A 17,903-nucleotide genomic window follows, 5' to 3' on the forward strand; every position below is an offset into this window, starting at 1 on the left:
TTATCAGTATTTTCTTTTATGGATTGTGCTTTTGATGTCATTTCTAGAACTTTTTGCCTAACCATGGTCAGCCATGAAGATTTTCTCTTGATTTCTCTAGAAATTTTCTAGTTTTAGGTTTTACACTTAGGTTTCTGATCCATTTTGAGTAAATTTTTGTACGTGGTTTGAAGTGAGGTGTTAAATTTGTCTTGTCACTGGCTATCCAATTTTCCAAGCATAACTTGTTGAAAAGGTATATCTTTTCTGTTGTTGAAGTTGCCTTGGCTGCTGGTTAGCTCAGTTGGTTAGACTGTGGTGTTAAAATCCCAAGGTCACAGGTTCAGATTTCTGTACTGGCCAGCTGCCAAAAAAAAAAGAAAAAATTCCTTGGCACCTTTGTTGAAAATTAATCATAGTTTGTTTTTTTTTGGTTTTTTTTTTCGTGACCGGCAACGGATCGCAACCCTCAGTGTCGCGCCCATACCGGACCGGGACCAGCAACGGGATCGCAACCCTTGGTGCTGTGCCCGCACCTCACTCAGCCAGTGAGCGGGAACCGGTCTGTATGTGGGATCCGAACCCTCGGCGGGAGCGCTGCCGCGCTCCCAAGTGGCACACTGTAGCAGTGCGCCACCAGGCCGGCCCTAGTTTTTTTTTTGTTTTTTTTTTGTCTTTTTCGTGACCAGTAAGGGAATCGCAACCCTTGGCTTGGTGTCGCCCCCACCGCGCTCAGCCAGTGAGTGCACCGGCCATTCCTATATAGGATCCGAACCCGTGGCGGGAACGTCGCCATGCTCCCAGCGCCGCACTCTCCCGAGTGCGCCACAGGGCCGGCCCAAAAATTAATTATAAATTTAAGGGTTTATTTCCAGATTCTCAGCTCAGCTGTTTCAATGGTCTTTGTGGTTATTTTTATGCCAGTGTCACACTGTCTTGATTACTATAGCTTTAAAATATGTTTTAAAATCAGGAAATGTTTTTAAGTTATTCAACTCTGTTCTTTTTAAAAATTATTTTGGCTATGCTGGGTCCTTCCTGTTTCTGTGTAAATTTAAGAATCAGGTTGTCAATTTCTACCATAAAAATTCTGCTGGGATTTTGATAGGGATTGGGTGGAAGGAGAATTTTTAACATTCTCTTAAGTAGAAAGATTGTATAGTCAGGCAGCATGTAATGACATTTTGGTCAACGATGGACCACATATATGATGGTGGTTGGAGCAATAGGCTATTCAATATAGCATGTGTGTGTGGAAGGCTTACCATCTAGTTTTATGTAAGTACACTCTGTGATGTTTGCACAATGATGAGGTTGCCTAATGATGCATTTCTCAGAATGAATTCCAGTTGTTAAGCTATGCATGACTGTATTCAGAAACTTTTAAAAATTATGGTAAAAAGAGTAGACAACTCAAGATAAAGATGTTATGATTTCCTTTAAAGCTTATTACTTAGTTTGTATGATTGCGATCTTTTGAAAACTAATTTACAGTTTATTGAGTACTCACTTTTATCAGACGGTGGGCTGATTGCTGTAAGTTGTCTTGTTATTTAATCTTTGCTTAACCCCTGTAGTTTTCTTTTTTTTTTTTCCTTTTTGTCTTTTTTCGTGACCAGTAACGGGATCGCAACCCTCGGTGTCATGCCCGTACCGCGACCGGCAACGGGATCGTGACACGCTCAACCAGTGAGCGGACCGGTCTCTATATGGGATCCGAACCCTCGGCGGGAGCGCCGCCACACTCCCAAGCACCGCACTCTACCAAGTGCGCCACCAGGCCAGCCCTCTTTTTATTTTATTTTTTTTTAATTAATTAATTATTTTGGCAGCTGGCTGGTACAGGATCCGAACTCTTGGCCTTGATTAGCCCCATAAGTTTTTAGAGATAACATTGTAAAGGCAGAAGGTGTTACATGAAAGACAGCTGAAGGAAAAGTTGTTATACTTGTTGTTTCTCTAGTGAAGACATTTTGACTCTAACATTGTCTTTAACAACATAAGATGGCAAAGAGAATGCTCAAGCTATACCAATGTTTTTCACTCTCACTTTTATTCTCTTTGCTCAGATTTTCTAAATCATTTCTAAATTTTACTCATTATGGCATTTTTACAAGAGATTGTAAAATACTCTGCCAATATATGTATTCCTCAGTAAGTAGGATGCTGCACCCATATGTACAAGTATAAATACAAAATGAAGAAGGGAGCAACTGTTTGAAGGTGATGCTGGGAACAAGTGCTCCTGTAGTACTTTACTCTGTGAGGTGCATAACAGTGAGCTTGTTGTATAGATTTGGATAGTTGTTATTCATAGTTGTGAGTAATTGTTAATTGTAGGGGGGAAGGGAAGAGGGTATACATTTCAAGTTACTGTTTTGAAAAAGTAAAATACAGTTGACCCTCTATATCGATGATTCAAACAACTGCAGATCAAAAGTATTTGGAAAAACAAATTGTGTCTGTATTAAACATGTACAGCCTTTTTTTTGTCATTATTTCTTAAACAATACAGTATAACAACTATTTGCATAGCATTTACATTGTATTAGGTATTATAAGTAATCTGGAGATGATTTAAAGTATACCAGAAACTGGCTGGTTAGCTCAGTTGGTGAGAGTGGTGCTGATAACACCAAGGTCCAGGTTGGTACAGATCCTCTTACTGGCCAGTGCCAAAAAAAAAGTATACTGGAGGATGTGCATACGTTATATGCAAATACTGTGGCATTTTATACCAGGGACTTGAGCATACTTAGATTTTGGTATCTGTAGGATGTCCTGGAACCAGTTCCTCATGGATACTGAGGGTCAACTGTATGAATTTTCATTGTGACATTTGACAGTTTCTTTTTTTTTTGGTGGCTGGCTGGTACTGGGATCCGAACCCTTGACCTTGGTGTTATAACATGGTGCTCTAACCAAGTGAGCTAACTGGCCAGCCAGTTGTTTTTCTGTATTTTGATGTTCTTATCCTTTTATCTTCTGCCTTTGCATTCATAGGTAGTGTCTAATAAGAGCTGTATCACGATCATTCTGTAGACTGCTATCTTCTTAGTGTCTTGAGATTTTGAAGGTCTGATGTCTCTTCACATTCAGAGTAAACGGGCAAGAGAAAGACTAAATAGTATTTCATCTTTTACTACTTATCCTCATTTGCAGCCGTGCAGTTGGAGGCCCTTGTGCATGAAGACAGATTTGTTCTATGGCCTCGGAGTTGGGTGCCGGGGACGATGGCGGCTGCACTGAGCTGGCAAAGCCCCTCTATCTTCAGTACCTGGAGAGGGCCCTTCGGTTGGACCATTTTCTGCGACAAACATCAGCCATCTTCAACAGGAATATTTCAAGGTGTGTTATTCCACCTTTGCAGTGTAATGTTTTACCACATTTTTTATTCCCATTATCCCTGTAGATTTAAGGGTTAAAGTGTTTTATGGTATTTATTATGTTTGATTTATTTTTCCTTCTTTCAAATAAAATACAGTCATCTTATTCAAAGAATCGATTTCTTCTGTAAAGTTTCCAGTTCTGCTAACCTTAAATTATAATATTTTGCTGGGTCAGCTGTGATTGTGGACTCACCATTCTTCAATTTATAGTGATGACAGTGAAGATGGACTGGATGACAATAATCCCTTATTGCCCCAGTCTGGGGATCCCTTAATACAAGTTAAGGAAGAACCTCCAAATTCATTGCTCGGTGAAACTTCTGGAACAAGCAATTCTGGAATGTTAAACACATATTCATTGAATGGAGTTCTGCAGTCAGGTCAGTGTGGTGTGAGATCCCTCTTTGGGCTCTCAGTTCTCTTGGGGCAGTTGTCTCTTCATTTATTTATTTATTTTATTCTTTCTGTTTCTTTTTACAGAACCAAAATCTGACAAGGGAAATTTATATAACTTCTCTAAGTTGAAGAAAAGCAGAAAGTGGCTAAAGGTAAGAGATAAGGCTGAATGTTTACAATCCAAGTAATCTATTAAAATTACTAATAGAAGGGAAAGTCATCAACTCATTCTGGCAGATTGATAAAGATTTTTCCAGATATGAGTCTTTTATATTAGATATGGGGGGGGTTTTTTTGAAGAGATTATAGAGAAAACCTGAAAGGTTCAATGAAATCGTTTTAACGAACATTTATTGAGTACAAAGCACTGTGGGGAAAGAGGGAGTACAAAAACTGATCAGTTAAGATCCTTACCCTCATTGGCTCATGTTGTAATCAAGAATATTAATCAAATTTCCATCAGTCCCTGAGTAGTTCATTCATTCAACAAATGTTGGTTGGGTGCACCCACATGCCAGGTACTATTGTTGATGGACAAGTTTCCTGCCCTGTGGTGCTTACATTACAAAGGAGAGAGGCAGGGAGTAAGCCTGTAAACAAGTAAATAAATATCGCTTCTTTAATGAGGTAACATTCAACTGATTTCTGAATGATCAGAGAGAACCATGTGAAGGTCTAAGGTAAGAGCATTTAAATGAGAAGGAACAATTGCAAAACATGAGAAAAGAAGCAACCTGGCATGTTTGGGGGAGAAAAGGCTAGTGTGGCTGGAACATAGTGAATGAGGGGGATGGTAGAAGATGAGGTTAAGAGAGTCTGATCACACAGGGCTTTGTACACCATTTTAAGGAATTTTATTTTATTCACGGTTGTATGCTGTTGGAGTATTTGCAAGCAGGGGAGTGGTATAATCTCATTTATGCTATTAAATGATTACTGTCAATATCCAAACTGAATTAAGGATAGCATTTCTTCTGTGGAAACTAATTATTTCATACTTCTATGAAGAACTCAGCGTAATTTAAATCCTTCATTATTGCCACAAGGCGTTTCAAAAGGCTCATGTGTAAAAGGTCTGATTTTCTCCCAATCAGTAAGGCTTTAGGCTGTTAGGAATGCAGAAATCTTTATGCCATCACATTTTTTAAAAATTGATATATAATTTACTTGCCATAAAATTCACCTTTTAGGGCCGGCCCGGTGGCACACTCGGTAGAGTGCGGTGCTTGGGAGCGCGGTGGTGCTCCCGCCGAGGGTTCGGATCCCATATAGAGACTGGTCCGCTCACTGGTTGAGCACGATGCGGGCGCGACACCGAGGGTTGCGATCCCGTTGCCTGTCGCGGTACGGGCGCGACACTGAGGGTTGCGATCCCGTTACCGGTCATGAAAAAAGACAAAAAAAGGAAAAAAAAAAATTCACCTTTTAAAGTGTATAGTTTAGTAGTTTTTAGTATATTCACAAAGTTGTATGGCCATTACCACTATCTAATTTAAGAATATTTCATCACTCCAAGAAGAAACCCTGTACTCATTAGCAGTCACTCCCCATTCTCTACTTTCTCCAACCCCTGACAATCACTAATCTGGTTTCTGTCTCTGTTGGTTTCCCTATTCTGGACATTTCATATAAGTTGAATCATAGGATAAGTGGCCTTTTGTGTTTGGTTTCTTTCACTTTGCATCTTGTTTTCAAGGTTCTTCATGTTGTGACATATATTAGTACTTCATTCCTTTTTATGGCTGAATAACATTTCATTATCTGGATATACCACATTGTGTTTATCCATTCATCAGTTAATGGATATTCGGGTTGTTTTTCCTTTTTTAGCTATCACAGCTTCCTTTCTATATTCCTTTATACCCTACAGGTAGTTTTTTTGTTTTGTTTGCCTTGGTATTTGCTATTTAGTTATATCTTACATAAAGTCTATGTATTTGATGCAATTTAGCCTTGTTGCTGTTTATAGCATTTCCGGTGTTTTAGTTTACTTTAATTTGTGCCCACTAAGTTTAATTAGTGCTTTTGTTTTTCAGTTGAATTGATAAAGAGTAATATAAGAGTATTTAAGGAAAACTGAAATGGCTTTCCTCCCTTTTTTTTTTTTTTTTTTTTTTCATTGTTTTGGGATCTGGGGAAAAAGTGGTTGGATTATAAATGAAATTGCTTCAGAGCAAAAGTTTTTTTCCATTTTTTTCCCTTTTTCAGAACATTCTGCTAAGTGATGAGTCCAGTGAGGCAGATTCTCAGAGTGAAGACAATGAAGAAGAAGAAGAAGAAGAACTCAATCTCAGCAGAGAAGAACTTCACAACATGCTTCGACTACACAAATATAGGAAACTTCACCAAAACAAGTATAGTAAAGACAAGGAGGTGAGAGTTTCAGGAGAAACCTCAGACTTTCATGCTGGGTATTCTTCCTCTGGTTTATAGTTATTAAAGATACACCATTTTAACTTTATATTTAGGTGGTGGTAGTTGTTAACCGCTTTATTGAGTATAATTCACATACCAAGTATAATTCAGTCTTTTGAAGTGTGTTATACAGTGGTTTTGTAGTATATTCATAGAGTTGTGTTACTGTTATCACTGTCTAATTCCAGAATATTTTTATCACCTCGAAAAGAAACCCCATACTCTTTAGCTGTTCCTCCTCATTCTCTCCATCCCCCGTACAACTAGGCAACCACCAGTCTACCCTCTGTCTCTATAAACGTGTCTATAAATTCTAGACATTCCATACAACTTGTGGTCCTTTATGTTGGTCTTCTCTCACTTAGTGTCATGTTTTCAAGGTTCAACTATGTTATAGCATGTATCAGTACTTCATTCCTTTTTATTGCTGAATATTCCATTATATTATATTTATCCATTCTTCAGTTGAACTGATTGGGTTATTTCCACTTTTTGGCTATTATGAATAATGACGCTATGAACGTTTGTGCACAAGTTTTTGAGTGATTGTATGTTTTTATTTCTGTTGGTTATATGCTTAGAGAAGTTGCTGGGTCATGTGGTAATTCTGTACTTACCCTTTTGAGGAACTGCCATAATGTTTGCATTCTACTGTTTGCTTTTTAATGCAATTGCTCCTATCTTGGAAAAACCCTCTTTCTTCACAGACTCACATTAGAATGATGATAGTTTTAAGTGACAACTATTTGAACACTGTTACCAAAAGCCTTCTGATTTTTGCCAGAAGTGTGGCACATTGTGTATAATGATCACATTGTACGTGTTTAAAGACCAAACAATTTTCCAATAATTACTTAAGGTCCAGAGTTAGTTCACAGAGCTTTAAATAATGTGCTGAAGCTTATAAACCTGTAGAAGTGATAAACAGTAGAATATCTGACCATTTTGATTCAGAGATTTCCTTCTTAAAGTCCAGTGCTAAGGTACTTGGTGTTCCAAATATTTGCTCATTTTTTAAATTAAAGCAAAACATATATATAGGAAAGTTCACAGAATTTAAGTATGCAGTTTTATGAATGCTTATTGGACAGAGAACCTTGTAATAATTCTCTATGTAACAGTTCCATCCTAGTCTCAATCTTTGGACAACTCATTTGGCTGTAATCCAGGAAAGAGATTAAATAGTGGACTACCTGATTTTAACTTACATTCATATTTATGCATTACTAATAAGTGAGACAAAATTAATGTGAGATGTGGAGGTTAATTTAAATGAAATGTTTGAAAGGATTTACACTTTCTGGATGGAAAAAATTATTCATGTATTAGAATTCTGACAACATAGGTACTATTCCATAATAATGACAGATTCTCAGTGGGAGATGAAGAGAGAAAAGACTTCAAAGACTGCAGAATTGGGATAACTGGTGACTTCGAAGCAAATGTAAGACTTAAGAGTCAGAATAGCAAACAAGCAAACATCAGGAGCCTTAGTAAATCCTGGGGACCTACTGGTAATTGAAATATGGTTTATTTCTTATTGATTAATTTCCAAGGAGAGACTTTTTTTTGCTGGTTGGGGTTCATTCATTCAGCAAACATTTATGAAGTGCCTACTGTGTACACTCAGTTTTCTAAGCACTTAATGTAATTCATGAAACAACAAATTCCTGTCCTGAGTTTCTACTCTAGTGGGGAGTCAGCCAGTCCCAGTAGGGGTCATAGCAGGTCATGTCCGAAGCACACATATGCTGCCCTCCTGTAGATATGAATGCAGCCTCGTCTGTTGTGACAGGGATGGCAGACTCCAGGACCAGTTGGACATGTGAATGGAGTGTGGGTCAAGGGGGAGGGGCCTGGCAGAACCCTGGCCATGCACATCTTGGGACTCCTGTTGGAGGGCCATGGTCTGGGAATCCCCTTGCAGGAGAAGAGTCATAGAACTGTGGACACAGTTGCAGGTGTCCTGAGGAGGAGAGGCTGGGGCTCAAAGCCATGTCCTGTGAGAATGTCTCTACCCATACCTCTGTGTGGGGCCAGGACAGGGATGTAGTGAGCCTCCTGCTTACACGTTGGCCATGCATCTCAGTCCTCTGTACCCAGCTGCATATGGGGCTGGGGCTGTATGCACCCACCATTACTGAGAATCATGTCAGTGGGAAAATAAGACTCAAGGGGAGACCTTTTTGCAAGGAATTAATTGCATCTCTCAAATGCTTGTCAGGAATAAGTTAATATTCTGGTAGAAATTCTGAAGCATGGTTTTCTTTCTTCAGTTATTTCCAGCAACCTGTCATGTGCATGGCAGTTGCATGCATTTTGTTTTGAAGTTGAGGAAATAATTCTCTGATGTATTAAATCCTTACTGGTCTCTTTGTGGGAAGAAGCTATGATTTCCTATGGCTCAATTTTCTGTAGTAACGAGGATTTGAAGGCTATGCTATAGAACACAGACAGGTCTATCATGGTCTTTCTCTCCTTCAGTTGCAGCAATACCAATACTATAGTGCAGGCCTGCTCTCCACATATGACCCTTTCTATGAGCAACAACGGCACCTACTTGGACCTAAAAAAAGGAAATTCAAGGAGGAAAAGAAACTTAAAGGTGAGCATGTTGAACTGCCTTCCATATTTATTCATTTTTAGTTTCAGAATTGAGTGTGGCCTGCTGGTACGTTTGGACTTTAAACACATTCCATGTAGTAGAAATTTGCTTTATCTAAAAAAACCTGTCTCTCCTTTCTAATTACTAGTAAGTATTATTAATTTTCTTTCAAATTTGGCTTATCGTCTTTTCTAGAATTTGAAAGACTTAAGAACTGTGCATTCCTAGCCAAAGGTTTAGGCAAATAGTTTATTTCCTTTTTCTTCTACTCCCTCTGCAAATGTTGAAAATGTTCTGGGATGGAGAGAAGTTAGTTACACACGAGAACTATGAAGAGTAACCTGGAGTGTTTGGAATAAGTCATAATTTTTTCTGTCTGAGGTGATTTAGAATAGATCACCTCCTGATGATCTTCTGTAGTGTTTGTTTGCATGTTTGCCAGGAAATGTCCTTTCCTCTCTTACTAATTTCTAAACAGCTGGAAATCAGGAAGGAAACAGGAAGGGAAAGTTTTAAACTATCTGTATAAGGCAGATTTTATTCACCTGAAGGTATGCACTCTACTCAAAAAGGCTCTTTTTAGCTTTCTTCCTTTATTTCTCCCATATCCTCTTTGTTAATCTCTATGTTTTCTCATCTTTCACACCCTCCCTGCAACCCAAATGTTTTGTTCTTTGTATAATTTTTCTCTTTCAAGTCTTAGTGTCATATCAATTTATTTTTTTCTTCTCTGTTATTTTTCGTTAGCCATCTCACATTGCCAAGTAGAAATAAGTTTCCTTCCTTGTGACTACTCCTTGAGCCCATGATACTTCATAAGCCTCCTTGCCTATTGTTGGATTAAAAAAAAATTTGGTTCTCAGGTTTTATTCTGTATTTCTCTTTTATGTAATCAGAGGGAGTGTCTCGTGTTCTTTTCCAAATTGGTGAGATCTTCCTCTTGGAATATTCATGGGCCTGAGTAGATAAAGGGATAACCTTTGCCAGCCTCAGATAGAATGAGGAAAAAACTTTGAATTTTCTTAAAGAGATAAGGTTGCTTTGTGGGTGTCTCCTGTGGAGGGGAGGAAATGCAACCTTATGAGCATCTGTTTTCTTTGCAGCCAAGTTGAAAAAAGTGAAGAAAAAAAGACGAAGAGATGAAGAACTTTCCTCTGAGGAATCCCCTCGTCGCCACCACCACCAGACCAAAGTCTTTGCCAAGTTTTCTCATGATGCCCCTCCCCCTGGCACGAAGAAGAAGCACTTATCCATTGAGCAGCTTAATGCTCGTCGCAGGAAAGTATGGCTCAGCATTGTGAAAAAGGAACTACCAAAGGTAAGTGAATGCCTCCAGTACAGGGAATGGAGAGAATGTTTTCTCTCCCCATTCTCTAAGGAGTTGCTGTGAGAGCTAGATATTTCACAGATAAAGTTCAGAAAGGAGACTAATCTGTTGGAATTGAGAGAATGCTGAGTAATACTTTCTTCAGGTAATTATTTTTCTAGAATTTGGTTAGAATTCACAAGATAATTAGTTGCGTGATTCTCCGTGGTCAGAAAAACAGAAGAAAACCTCTTTCAGAAAGGAACACAGTTTTCTTAAATAAAGCAATAAAGATTTGACAGCAAATCAATATTAGATAGCAAATTGATAGAGAAAGTTAAAATAAAAAGGAGATGGTATGTTTATTAGAGAATTTATAAACATTTGGATGTTGAATAAACACAGGCACTAGAAGAAAATGTGAATAATTTAAAAGACATGTATAAGTATTCTTTTTACTGTTTTAATTTCTTTGGTTTTGATAACATTTTATTTTGATATAATTTCAAGATGAAAAGTTGCAAGAATAGTGCAAGGAATGTCCATATACCTTTTATGCAGATTCATCAATTGTTTCCATCTTACCCTTAATGATGAATTGAGTGCAATCCTGATTTGAACAGGATATTTCATTATAAATTTGATATTTTATAATTAGGATATTTCATAAATTGAGGAAAGTTGATACTAAAGTCTGTATGGATAAAGTCAGTATGCAAGAGCAGCTGTGGAAACATTGAAAAAGCCCCACCAAATGTTAAAATATACTACAGAACCTCTACAGTTAAAAAAGCGTGGTCCTAGGGCCGGCCCGTGGCTCACTTGGGAGAGTGTGGTGCTGACAACACCAAGTCAAAGGTTAAGATCCCCTTACTGGTCATCTTTAAAAAAAAAAAAAAAAAAAAAAGCATGGACTTGTCACATGTAGAGGCAAATAGTCCAGTACTAAACTTTTGGACTTTTTAATTAGTGGTGCCGGGACAGTAGGGTAGTCATTTAGAAAAACATAAAATTAGATCTGTATCTCACATATATATTCCAAATAGATTAGGGATCTCAATGTAAAAAAAAAAAAAAATAGAAACCATACAAGTACCAGAAGAAAACATGATTGCATTCTTATTTAACCTTTCTATAAGAAAAGAGTTTCTAACTTTGACTCAATGTCCGTAGTCAGTACAAGAAAATATTGATAAATTTGACTATATAGAAATAAATTTTTACATGACAAAAACAAACAAACAAAATCAAAAGACAATGGATAAAATGGGAGAAGTTAATCACATTGTGTACTATATGGTCAAAGGGCAATTGTCTCTAATATATAAAGAACTCTTAAAAGATTGAGGGACAAAGGGCCACATGTTAATAGATAAATGGGAAAAAGACAAATAGACCATTCACAATGAAAGCTACAAAAATGGCCCTCAAACATATGAAAAAGGTTGAGTCTCTCTAATTAGTTTAATACAAATAAAAATAACACCTAGACACCTTTTGTCACCCATCACATGGGCAAAAATTTGAAAATATGTCAACACAGTCTGTTAAGGAGGCTGTGGACAATCAGGAACTCTCATACATTGCTGTTGGGAAAGTTGGCAATACCTGACAAACTACATAAGCACGTGGCTTTCAACTTCTGTGCACTTCCTGGCACTCCCACTTCTATGAATCTACCTTGAAGATAAACTTCAAACACTACACAAATACATATACTGAAGGTTATTCATTGCAGCAGCATTTGCAGAAGAATGGAAATAACCTAAATACTCATACATGGGAGAGTGCTTGCATTAAACTAGGATAGATCTACACAGTGGAGTACTATGTATTTTGAACAGATACGGAGAAATTTCAAGAACATACTGTTAAGAGAAACAAAGCACAAGCAAGTATTTATAGTATGTTACCCTTCGTGTAAGAAAAAAGGGGATATAAGAAAATACACAAATATCTGCTTATTGGTGCAAAAGAAATTCAAGAAGGATAAACCAAAAGTTAAAGTGATTGATTTCTTATGGATGGCAGGTGGAAAGGCATAAAATGAAAGGGAGGAATGGAAGCAGGGTAGCAGGAGGGAGGAGGAGGGCGTCTTTGAGTATATATTTTTGTGTATCTTTTTGACTTTTGGAAACATAGTAATTGTTTCATATACGCTTCATATACCCCAGAATAAACAAAACTGTGAAAACTAACCAAGATGTGGGTAGAGGGGGAGATTGAGGGTTTATATGGACAAAATAGAATACAAATTTAACATATGAATTTGACTGTGTTCCAAATGTGTAACAGGGGGTAGGGAAGAAAAGAACTAACATTAGCAACTTAAGAAATCAGTGTCTAACTGGATATATGAAGCTAAAGACCAAAAGAACTATACATAGAGGCTGTGATTGATATGGTAAAAGTGTTTCTCACAGGTGAATGGTTTAGACATCTTTACCTTTATTTTATTTTTTGCGGCTGGCTGGTATGGGGATCTGAACCCTTGACCTTGTCTCTCAGGGGAATGGATTAACAATTTTGAAACTACTTTATGTGTATAGTAGGATTGAGCAAATGAGGCAAATATATTGTAGATTAAGCAAATGAAGTAAATATGTTGTAGATTTGAGCTAGTTTTTCACTGTTGGAGAAAGGAGTTTTAAGTAAGGAAAGGGGGAAAGCTAAAATGAAGCCTGTGGATTTTAATTACAAGCAGAGATATCTATATGAACTCTCAGTTTTACACACACACACACACACACGTACGTATACATATACATACACACATATACACACACAGATAGATACAGAAATATAGATGGGTGTTTATTCGTGGATTTGTACATATGCTTTTTCTAGTTGTGTCCGCTAAGAGGGCCTAGAAGCAATTAAACTCGAGAAGCAATGAGGATACCAGGTGCCCAGATCTTGATTTCCAAACACCTTTTATTCACCAGTGAAAGGAACCAGGGCTCCTTGAGAAATGGTTTATTCCAGAACTGTATAAGAAAAATACAAGATGATCCTGACACATTTTCTGGTACCAGAAAGTGAGGAAGTGCTGAATAAAGATAGGGGATTGTCAGAAGAACATAGAAGCCATCCTACAAGAGTTCCTAATGGTCAAAGCTAGAATAATTGGAGCAATTGGATTTCAATCCATAGAATAAAAGAAATATCCATGCATCCATACTGTTAGAAGTAAGTAATTGAATAAATAGTTGAGGTAGAAGGCACATCTCTTCTTTACAGGCCAAAATGACAATAAGTGAAGAAGGAAACAAGGAAATAGAAATTTATTATTAGGCAAACACCATAGTAGTAATTGTTGCAGACCAGCTCCATTGATGAATGCTAATATTAGAGAGCAAAAATTAGAGGAGAAACAGGATTTGCCTAGACTCAAAGCATCTACTCCAGCATGTGGATTAGCATGAGGGAAAAGATGGTAATAATAGTGGTGCAAACTGACAAGAAAGCACCTCTACCAAGTGATCAAACTAAACATCACTAATATAAATTTTGACGTCATGAACTCCTTGATGTGATGCACTGAGAAGAACACATCATTTCTGTGGTACTCTTGCCAAAAGTAAATAACCTTATTCCAATCATGAGAAAACACCAGAAAACCCCAAATGGGGGATATTCTACAGAATAATTTTTTAGTACTTTTCAAAAGTGTTAAGGACATGAAGGAGAAAGACTGAGGATATACAGACATGAAGAGACTGAGAAAAGTAGCCAAATGCAATGTGGCATCCTGCATAAAATCCTGGAACAGTTAAAGGATATTAGTGGAAAAACTGTTGACATTCCAGTAAGACCTGTAATTTAGTTAATAATATTATACCAGTGTTAATTGTTGATTTCCTTTTCCTAATAATTGTAGTATGGCTACATGTAAGATGCTAAAATCAGGGAAGCAGAGGGAGAGATGTAAGAGAACTCTGTGCTTTTTTTTTTTTTTTTTTAAAGATGACCGGTAAAGGGATCTCAACCCTTGGCTTGGTGTTTTGTCAGCACCACGCTCAGCCAGTGAGCAAACCGGCCATCCCTATATAGGATCCGAACCCGTGGCCTTGGTGTTATCAGCACCGCACTCTACCGAGTGAGCCACAGGCCGGCCTGAACTCTGTGCTATTTTTGCAACTTTTCTGTAAGTCTTAAGTTAGTTCAAAGTAAAAATTTAGGGCTAGCTGATTAGGTCAGTTGTTTAGATCATGGTGTTAACACCAACGTCATAGGTTTGGATCCCCATACTGGCCAACCAAAAAAAAAAAAGCAAAATTTAAAAATTAAAAAAAAAAGTATTATGGCAAGAATGATCTGCCATATATACTTTACTCATATTTAGCAATTGTTTGCCTCAGTGGCTTTTGTTATATACAGTACACGAATACCTTTTTTTTTTCTCTATCATTTTTAAGGTTAGTGTGACTCTGTGCCAAACTTACTTCTAATACTTCAGTGTATATTTTGAAGAAAAAGGACATTCTCTCATATTTAATCACAGTGCAGTTATAAAGATTAGGAAATTTAACAGTGACATAATACTGTTCTGACCCACTGTCCATACTAAAATTTCATCAGTTGTCTCCATAATGTCCTTTATAGTTCCTCTCCCCACCCGCCCATTATTTAATCCAAGATCCAATCAAGGATTACATGTTGCATTTAGTTGTTGTCTCTTTAATCTGAAATAATTCCTCAGCTTTTGTCATTCATGCATTGTTATTTTTAAAGAGTTTTAGGCCTATTATTTTGTAGAATGTTTCTGAACTTAGGTTTGTCTAATGTTTCCTCATGATTAAATTTGGGTTATACATCTTTGGCAGGATCACCACAGGAATGACACGTCTTTCTTAGTTTATCACATCAGGTGGCACAGATACTGATAATATTAGCTTTGATCCCTTGGTATGGTAGTGCTTTGTTACTGTAAAATTACTGTTTTTTCCCATAGCAGTTAATAAGTATTTCTGTAGAGATAGTTTATGTATGATCATTCTTGATGGGAAAGTTATGGGAAAACCTGCTTTTAATATTTGATGAAGAGGCTTAGATGATGCCTTTCCAATGATAGGGAATGACTTTTCAGTGGGAATATTTGAGGATCTTGGTTTTAAAGTGGCAGTAGCTACATAAGAATTAGTAAAAGGAAGTTTTTGATAAAAGACTTCAAAAATTCCCTGAAGCAGACAGTCTGAGGTGGGAGCCCCCTGTGTAACATTGCACTCATTGTTTCTTCCAACTCAAGGAGAAGGCTCTTTAATAGAGATCTACTCAGCTCTGCCTCTTCTGTGTCTTTTCCCATGTCAGATGGACATGGCGGGAAGTCATGTTTCTTCATCAAGGGTTTTTTTTTAAAGCTGGAGTGGAGGACATGAAGAGCTGGAGACTGGGTTGTGGGCTTCTTGAATCATCTTGTGTTAAGTCTGCCTTGGAATTTTTATTGGAGATGAGGCTTAAGTGGTGGCAGAAATTGAGTAATAGTGACAGCAGACTTTCCCCAGCTGGAGATGGGGCTAGAATCACAAACTGGGAGGCTAATTTACCTTTTTCCTAATGATTCCCGTGTCTTTGTACTCTGCTCTCTCAGATTTGCAGATTGGCCCTGGAAGGCAACGTGTTTTAAATCAGGGTGGGGCTAAGGTTTGGGTACGTTACATTTTCGTAGTGCACTTCAAACTTCATATATAACTTAAATTCTTTCCAAAAGTATACAGTAGACTCTAAGACAGCTGCAACACTAGCTTATTCTTCTTAATGCTTCTTTAGTAGTTTTATGTATGATGTGGAGACAGTACATCTGGATGACTTTTATTTATTTATTTTATTTTATTTTTTGGTGGCTAGCTGGTGAAGGGATCCAAACCCCTGACCTTGGTTGGATGACTTTTAGAAGTAATGTATCTTGCATACACTTGGCTTGACATTTTATTTTCTAACCCTCCAGGAATTGAATAAAAGATACTATCAATCTACATAATCTGATTTCAGAAATGAATCCTAAATGAAATAGTATTTTTAAATATTTTAGGCCAACAAGCAGAAAGCTTCGGCTCGTAACCTGTTTCTCACCAATAGCCGAAAGGTAAAATTGTAGTTTTGTATTTTCCATTTCATGTTTTGCTAGAATATGTTCTTGTTCTTTCGATCCATTCTAACCACTCTTGTTTGTTGTGAGCTGTTGATCATTAATCTAATAGTACCTGAGAGAGTTTCTAAATGTTTTCAGTCTGTTTAAATAAATAAAATTGTTCTTTGTCACATTTCTGGCATTTGAATGTGTTTGGATAAGACCAGACCCCACTCTAATTCCTTGGGCAGATCATGGAATCTTCTTGTGCTCCATCTCTTTATCTAAGAAATGATGATGTGAATCCTTCCCTTAAAGGGAAGTAACACAACTTCCTTTGAGAGTTGTGAGGATAGTAGTTGTGTTTTCTGGGTTAGTCATTCAAACTCTCTGTTTCCTCATCTGTAAAATGGGGATGATAAGAATACTAACTTTATAGGGTTTTTGTGAATAAACTAGTTTAATACATGTTAAGCTTAAAATGGTACCTAACATATAATAAGGAACAATAGCTATTATTATTATGTGTGATAGCAGTTTGTAACTTCCCAGCACATCTCAGGTCCCTCTTAATCATTATTCTTTGTTTTATCTTCTTAGGTGATAGATGTGAGTAGATTTCATACATCTGATACTACCTCACTGTCTGGGCCTTGATCATAGTGCTATACAGGGACATTAATCAGGTTGGGGAGAAAGATGTGGCCATAGGGGACTGTTTGTACTGAACAGATTGAGGAATGATGTGATTTAGAGTACAGGGCCCCTGGTATTGGGTCTTCCCTTGTGATAATGTTGTTGTTTGCAGCTTGCCCACCAGTGCATGAAGGAGGTGCGTCGAGCTGCCTTGCAGGCCCAGAAGAACTGTAAGGAGACCTTGCCTCGTGCCCGTCGCCTCACCAAGGAGATGCTTCTGTACTGGAAGAAATATGAGAAGGTGGAGAAGGAGCACCGCAAGCGTGCAGAGAAGGAAGCTTTGGAGCAGCGGAAGTTGGATGAGGAAATGCGGGAGGTAGGGCTAAAGAATAAAATTGTGAAAACCTTCATTACTACTCCCATATCAAGAGGTAGCTTTACACTTTGAAAATTTTACATCAGAGGGGCTGGCCAGTTAGCTCAGTTGGTTAGGGCAGGGTGTTATAACACCATGGTCAAGGGTTTGATCTCTATACTGGCCAGCTGCCAAAACAAAGAAAATTTTATATCTAACCAGTGAAACCATCAAAAATTTGTTTAAAGACATAACTTTAAGGATAGTGATTTTAGTCCAGTAAACCAATTCTGTTTTTATTCTTTCAGTAAGGCCCTCCCCCAAAAGGCCTTTGCCTCATTTCTTCTATGCCGTTTTCCTTTATTCTGTACAGCCTTATTCCTCTGTATATCTCCAGAGGAACAACAACAGCAACAAAGAAGGAATGAGCAAAAGAATAAGAAAGCAGCTTATAGTTTGTCTTGGTTTGTTTCCAGGTGCTGGCTAGAATTTAAGTTTGTTGGACGATCAAGGCTACCAAAATTTAGGACTAGATAGGGACAGTTGACAATTAGTCAGTTTTCTGAGACCCAACCCCACCTACTTTACTGTTTTAACTTGCAGCCAGTACTATTGCTAAACTTGATGTCAGTTGAACTAAGCTGTGTATATTGTTCAGGGAAGCAAGAGAAGAGAATAAGAGAACGAAGTCATTGTGTGGCCAGTGGTAAACCTGTTGAGATGAATGGAAAGAAAGTTGAGGTTTGGAGAAA

General features: G+C 37.7%; 1 protein-coding gene across 1 annotated transcript in view; it reads left to right on the plus strand.

Moving 5' to 3' along the window:
* Positions 1-3,175: 3,175 nt before the first annotated feature.
* Positions 3,176-17,903, plus strand: part of INO80 (INO80 complex subunit) — a 101,851-nt gene continuing 87,123 nt past the window's right edge. Inside the window, exons 1-8 of the mRNA XM_008587712.1 lie at positions 3,176-3,327; positions 3,579-3,748; positions 3,849-3,916; positions 5,973-6,137; positions 8,664-8,784; positions 9,888-10,102; positions 16,122-16,175; positions 16,969-17,172. Coding sequence (XP_008585934.1) covers positions 3,185-3,327; positions 3,579-3,748; positions 3,849-3,916; positions 5,973-6,137; positions 8,664-8,784; positions 9,888-10,102; positions 16,122-16,175; positions 16,969-17,172 — 1,140 coding nt within the window. The 5' untranslated portion in view covers positions 3,176-3,184. The remainder of the gene's footprint in view (positions 3,328-3,578; positions 3,749-3,848; positions 3,917-5,972; positions 6,138-8,663; positions 8,785-9,887; positions 10,103-16,121; positions 16,176-16,968; positions 17,173-17,903) is intronic.

The sequence above is a fragment of the Galeopterus variegatus genome, unplaced genomic scaffold, assembly GCF_000696425.1.
Source record: "Galeopterus variegatus unplaced genomic scaffold, G_variegatus-3.0.2 Scaffold119, whole genome shotgun sequence".
Lineage (NCBI taxonomy): Eukaryota > Metazoa > Chordata > Mammalia > Dermoptera > Cynocephalidae > Galeopterus > Galeopterus variegatus.